A 6,169-nucleotide genomic window follows, 5' to 3' on the forward strand; every position below is an offset into this window, starting at 1 on the left:
AATAAAAAAAATAACATAATTATGGAGTGAAAAACTTTATGTATTTGATGGAGAGGCTGTTGAGTCCTTTAAACCTACCTTTAGCAGTGGGTGAATCTTGTCCACAGGGAGCAGTAAGGGATTCCTCCTCTTGCGTTTCTCAATAGCTGACTGGGCGTCAGCAATCGCCCATTTATCTATAGGGTGGGGAAAGGTTTTCTGGACCCGTTCCTGGAAAGAGGGAAATTATTCTCTTAACACTTGATAAATTTGGACGCATTAAGATGATTGAAAGCTGCATCGCGTAAGTATTCAATTATGTGGAATGCTGTTAAGTTGAATCTCAGCTTCTACACCTATGCATTTTGTCAATTTCCCAAAATATTATGAATTAACATTTAGGTGCTCCTGGATGCCTAACCTCTACATCCTGCACGGAGCGAGGCTGGGCCACACACAGCATGTTGAGCAGCTGCAGGATCAGCTCCTCGATGTGCTGTAGGGCGTCCTCCTTCGCCAAGAGGTTTGGGTGGACCTGCTTCTGCACCTTAATGTTAGAGACAAATATATATATTAAAAAATAAAAAAAAGAGAGATGAGTGCCAGATACAGCTAGATGGGTGAAAGAGTCTCCTGTAATTTAAAAAGTGCCTGATGTTTTTGGGGTTTGATTTTGGTTATCAGAAAGAAAAACACAATGTAAACTGAAAGTGCGTAGAATGTGAAATTGATGGTAACACCTGGTATGATGCACCTCAGTTAGGCTCAGGTCACATTTTATGACGTCAAGACAGCAAGTACAGACAATGACTGAAGCCAAAACACCTTCTCTTGGTCTCAAAGGGTCACATTGGTTGTTTATGCATGTTTCAGCCCACTGACTACAAATTATACATAACTTTACAGCTGGTTTCCAAGTAAACCATAAAAAAAAACCTGGTAAAAGTCAACTTGCAGAGGCATGAAACTTGCTTCATTTAAGCAATTCATCCCAGCGAACATTTGCTCAGTTTTTGTCACTTGGTAATACACCTACTACAGCAGGGAGCAGTTAAATAACACTTCCTTGTTGTTGCTTTTGAGGAAGCTCAGACATCCGAGAGGTGGCTATCAAACAGAAATCTTTAATGGCAAAAGGCAAAAGAAATATAGGTGTATAAGTTCTAATCTAATGTGTCCCTGTGTGAGTGGAGACCAACAGTCCTCTAAAGCTCTGCGCTTTATTTGCTAAACTTCACACATTTTTGAGCGATTCAATCAATTCTGGATCTCTCTCGTATCTGTACTCTGCTCAAATTTCACAATTCGCTAGGATGTGTGTCACATCACGGAAGATAAACATACTAAAAGTAACTTTCACTGTGACTTAAAAGTCAGAAAACAACAAAATTCTTGGGCTGAACAATGAATCAAAATCGCAATATGACCTCCTGTAATTTTTAGATCACAGGATATGCAGTTTTTGTTAAAAGGCAAAATGTATGTCAAAATACCATTTTAAGTTAAATATCGTCGTGCAGCACAGATGTCCTGCCCTACACATCATATTCTACAAATTTGAAAAAAACATCTTCATTTAAATGTTTTTCAATGAAAAGGAGAATAATTATGTTAAAATGTATCTCTCTGAGGTAAAAACGTCTCTCTTAAATAAAATAAAATGTAATAAAACTTAATTAAATTAAGCCACCTAAATGTTTACTAAGATGGATTATGTCTCTATGGCAAGTTTTAAGTGAGGATGTTGAATATGGATGGACTACAGCACTCAAATCGACCAGCATCTTTGTGTAAAATCTGGCAGCACACAGCATATAGATCCACTCTCCATCACGCAAGACACTGCTAAACAATAAATCTGTCAACAAATATCATCCCCACAAAAGGGGGGAAAAGACAAGCATTTAATAAAGTCTCTTCTGCTATCCAGCCCTGAGAGAGCCTAAGTAGAGGGACTCCTGAAGGTGGAACCAGCCTGACAGAAGGTGTGGTTTTAGGTGCAGACAGCAGAGAAGGTGTGGCATCATCAGGTCTACAATTGGAAAGAGAAGAACACCCCCCAACCGCCCTCCAACCTCCCAAAAGTTGTCGTCATTCAGGCCGTGCCCTCTTGCAGGAATGCTGTCAGTTGAGATCTTATTATAGGACCCAAAGCAGACTTAGAGGGGGAGAAAAGAAAAGGCTGTGGGAGAGAAGAAGAGGAGAGAGGTGGATAGGAAGACAGCCTAACATTTACTCTCCACGTACAAAAGCCGGGCCTGTTCACATGCTAGTGATGGAATTACCCTGGCATACAGTAAAGTGGGGCATTATGATGACAAAACATTGCCCCCGGATTAAGGAATGTGAGACGAGAGTTAAAAGGTCAACGCAGACGGAGCTTCATGCATTCTTGCGCTCTGACTTAACAGAGATGCAGCGACCGTCTCAGCGTCTCAAGTTTGACTTCATTTGTTTGAGATAAAAATCATAAACCAGAGAAAAGCGAGTGGAAGGTGAACTGCTCCCTTAAGGGTATGATAAAAGACACCCTGTTTTCCTAGATGTGTCTTGGATTCCTTAACTGCATTCAGATGCAGTTAAAAAACAAGAGGAAAACAAGACAAAACAAGAGGAGCTGGAAACTCTGAAGCCACAGCTTGGCCTCTCTTACGTTTCTGTACGTCATTTGTATTTTGATGCACACTCACAAGACCCAACAGTTATAAATAAGCCACAAAAAAACTCTGCTAATTTCTACATGGGAAAAAAATATATATCAAAGCAGAAGTAGGTTATGAGATATATCTTCTCAACCGCAAATAGGCACTTGACCAAATTCCACAGGACACCAGGAGCTGTGAGTCACCACACTGAAACTACGGGGGTTTCCCCTGACTCCATTCACAGTATACTTGGCCTGTTTCTGAGAGGCCCACATCCAACAAGTGTCATCCATCTCCGACAATGTCAGCATGGGAGACAGCTACAAAACTACACATATCTAAAAGTAATTTGAATAAAGACATAATAGAAAGTGAATTCAAATATAAACACATGCAACTGTAACACTGCCAGAGGTACAAAAATGAGCTTCTGCAGTAGATGCTGGACCTTATTGTAGTACTACAACACAAGATAGTGTTTTTCCTGCTTGTAGAGTTGAAACAATTAGTCAACTAACGGAAAATCAAACTCGAACAATTTTGATAATCAATAATTATTATCAAATAAATTTTTAAATTCCAAATGTAGCTTTTTAAACACGAATATTTTCTGTTTTGTTGTTTTGTAAAAAGGGACAAAAGTTCAGTAGTTCCAAAAGAAAATATTTTCTGGTTTTCTTAGTCTTATACAATAATAAACCTAATATCTTTGGGCTTTGGACAGTTGTTTGGACATAACATATATAAACATGGCACTCTGGGCACTTGTCAATCCATTTTATAAACCATTTATGTAACATCAGTTGCAGATCTACCTGCTTCGTTTAGGGTTGGGTATCAAGAACCGGTTCCAAGTTGGAATCTGTACCAAATTTCCATGAACCATGGATCTGTTAAGACACGAGCATTTCGATTCTGCTCATCGTTTTCTTTGCATATTTCAGTCCCACTAAACTGCAGTGAGCCTTACAGTCCATAAAAGTTGCACTTATCTGCCAAGACCTGCGACGCAAACTTAACGTCACTTCATTTGTTATGCAGTACGACAACAAAGCATGGGAGAAATTAGGCGACCGCAGCGAACGCCTTGAAAATTATCTTCAATAAAAAAAGATAACACAGAAAAAAATGCAACATCTGCAGTAAGGAGAATTCATGCAAAGGAGAAAGCACCTCCAGTATGATGCATTTACTTCAACATGGCGTGAATCTGAAGGAATGCACCGTGTTCAATATGTTTCGGCCTCTCAGCTACAGCTAACGCTAACAGTAGCAACGTCTCAGGTACAGAGCATAGATGAGCTGGCTTTCACCTTTTATACTGAAGGTAAATGAATGATGTCTACAAATTATAATAATTACAATCACACATTCATATATATATATATATATATATATATATATATATATATATTTTTTAGTTAGATACGAGTCCCCAGAGACGCCCCTCTAGTACAAAATCTCTTTTCATTTTAGCCATGAAGGGGAGATGAGCCAGGAGAAAGTGGATGAATGTTACTGAGCGGTGACAAGTTTTGTGGTGAAGGGCTTAGAATCAGAACTGAGATTCGATAAAAAAAAAATGGATTCGGTAAGTCGAATCAGAATCACTTAATTTGGCTGACTGAATCTGTGTTTTGACACTTAAAGACGTCCTATGAGCAAGCTGCTCCCCGTCTAACTTGAGGACTGAAAGCAGAGTGGGGCCATGTGCAGGTATGACTGCGGCCCAGTGTATTTACAGTACCATTGCAACTTGATCCTAATGGGTGATGGATGTTACATGGTCTAATATAGTTGGCGGCGGATACTGAAGTAAGCGCGAGCAAAGTGAAAGCAACTGAGTGGGGAAAAATAGCAGGGGAACTCCTGAATTTGAAAAGCACTGAAAACATCAGAGACAAGAGTCGCTGGGTTTCTTGTAGTGGCGAAAACAACATTTCCCTTGTAGAAGCACTGTAGCAGGTGAATTCAAAACTTCCTCTCTCATTACTTTGATGTGCATCAACTGAAAAATACAGATAGAGAAACTAAATAAATAATCACCCACTATGCATGGCAAACTGAGCTTCTGGTGGAAAGCAGCAATGTTCAGTGCTGAAACGATTGATCAATCGATTATTCAATAAGTCAATCGACAAAAAATCCAAACCAACTTTGATAATCCATTAATTGTTTATCAAGCAAAAACACCTAACATTCTTTTTATTTTATATATATAATAAAATCTTTTATGACAATCAGGGGTGCAACTAACAATTATTTTCATCATCAATTAATCTGTCAGTTCACTGGTGTACAAAATAGCTATCACAATGTTCAGCGCTCAAGGTGACGTCTTCAAACTATTTGTTTTGTTCAACCAACAACCAAATATATTTAGTTTCCTTTCACAAAAGACTAAGAACACGAGCAAATATTGACAACTGAGGAGCTGAAAACTGTAAATTTGTCCTTTAAAAAAATAACACAACTTATTAATGGATAATCAAAATTGTTGCTTATAAAATTTCTGTTGACCAACTAACTGAATAATTAACAAATACATACAGCTCTGATTACAATGTAGGTCATTTTTATCAAAATATCAGTATCTCATTATTATAATAAAGATTTCATGGAAAAATAATAGAGATAGTGTTAATGAATTAATAAGTCTATAAAATGTTTTTGCATTATTCCATTAAATTAATTACTTGACACATCAAACCATGTAACCACAATGTGTTAGCCATTTATCAAACAACTGTTGAGCAAGCAGAATAAACTTGAATACGACGTCTTGTCTTCCAGCAGTCACCTCGCCACTCATCCACAGCAGCTGTATTTTCCACATGCAGCTGGCACTGGATTTATAATAATAATAATAATAATCTTTATTTGTAGAGCACTTTTCAAAAACAAGTTACAAAGTGCTTTAACAAGTGTAAAGAAAATAATACCCAAAAGACAATAATACAAAAACAATACAAGATAAAAGCATTAAAACATTGAAAAGACCAAAATACACGTTTAAAATATATATAACATTAGTGAAATTGAATAAAATAAAAGGGATAAAATAAATAAGATCGGGAAAGGCTCTCCTATAAAAGTTAAGAGTTCACTGACTCAGCTGACCGGATTTCCTCGGGCAGGCTGTTCCAGAGCCTCGGGGCCCTGACAGCAAACGCTCTGTCCCCTTTAGTTTTCAGTCGAGACTCTGGAACAGACAGCAGACCTCTGCCCGAGGATCTCAAGGTACGTGCTGGTGCGTATGGGACTAAAAGGTCAGAAATATAACAAGGCGAGAGGCCATGAAGAGCTTTAAAAGTGATCAATAGAATTTGATAGCAGCTGAGTTCTGGACAGTCTGGAGTCGATCAACAGATTTTTGGGTTAAACAGGTGAAAAGGCTGTTGCAATAATCCAGGCGTGATGAGATGAAGGCGTGTAAAATGGTCTCGGTGTCCTTAAAAGTTAACATAGATCGAATTTTTGCTATATTTCTAAGTTGATAAAAACATGATTGAACAAGCTTTGTGGTGTGCTGCTCGAAATTTAAA

At 38.2% G+C, this 6,169-nt stretch overlaps 1 protein-coding gene across 1 annotated transcript in view; it reads right to left on the reverse strand.

The window, feature by feature from the left end:
- The window catches only part of sos2 (son of sevenless homolog 2 (Drosophila)), a 44,039-nt gene that overhangs the window by 24,229 nt on the left and 13,641 nt on the right, over nucleotides 1-6,169 (reverse strand). Inside the window, exons 2-3 of the mRNA XM_046062268.1 lie at nucleotides 401-526; nucleotides 79-210 (exon numbers count right to left, since the gene is read on the reverse strand). Coding sequence (XP_045918224.1) covers nucleotides 79-210; nucleotides 401-526 — 258 coding nt within the window. The remainder of the gene's footprint in view (nucleotides 1-78; nucleotides 211-400; nucleotides 527-6,169) is intronic.

This window comes from Micropterus dolomieu, linkage group LG11 (genome assembly GCF_021292245.1).
Source record: "Micropterus dolomieu isolate WLL.071019.BEF.003 ecotype Adirondacks linkage group LG11, ASM2129224v1, whole genome shotgun sequence".
NCBI classification, from domain to species: Eukaryota; Metazoa; Chordata; class Actinopteri; order Centrarchiformes; family Centrarchidae; genus Micropterus; species Micropterus dolomieu.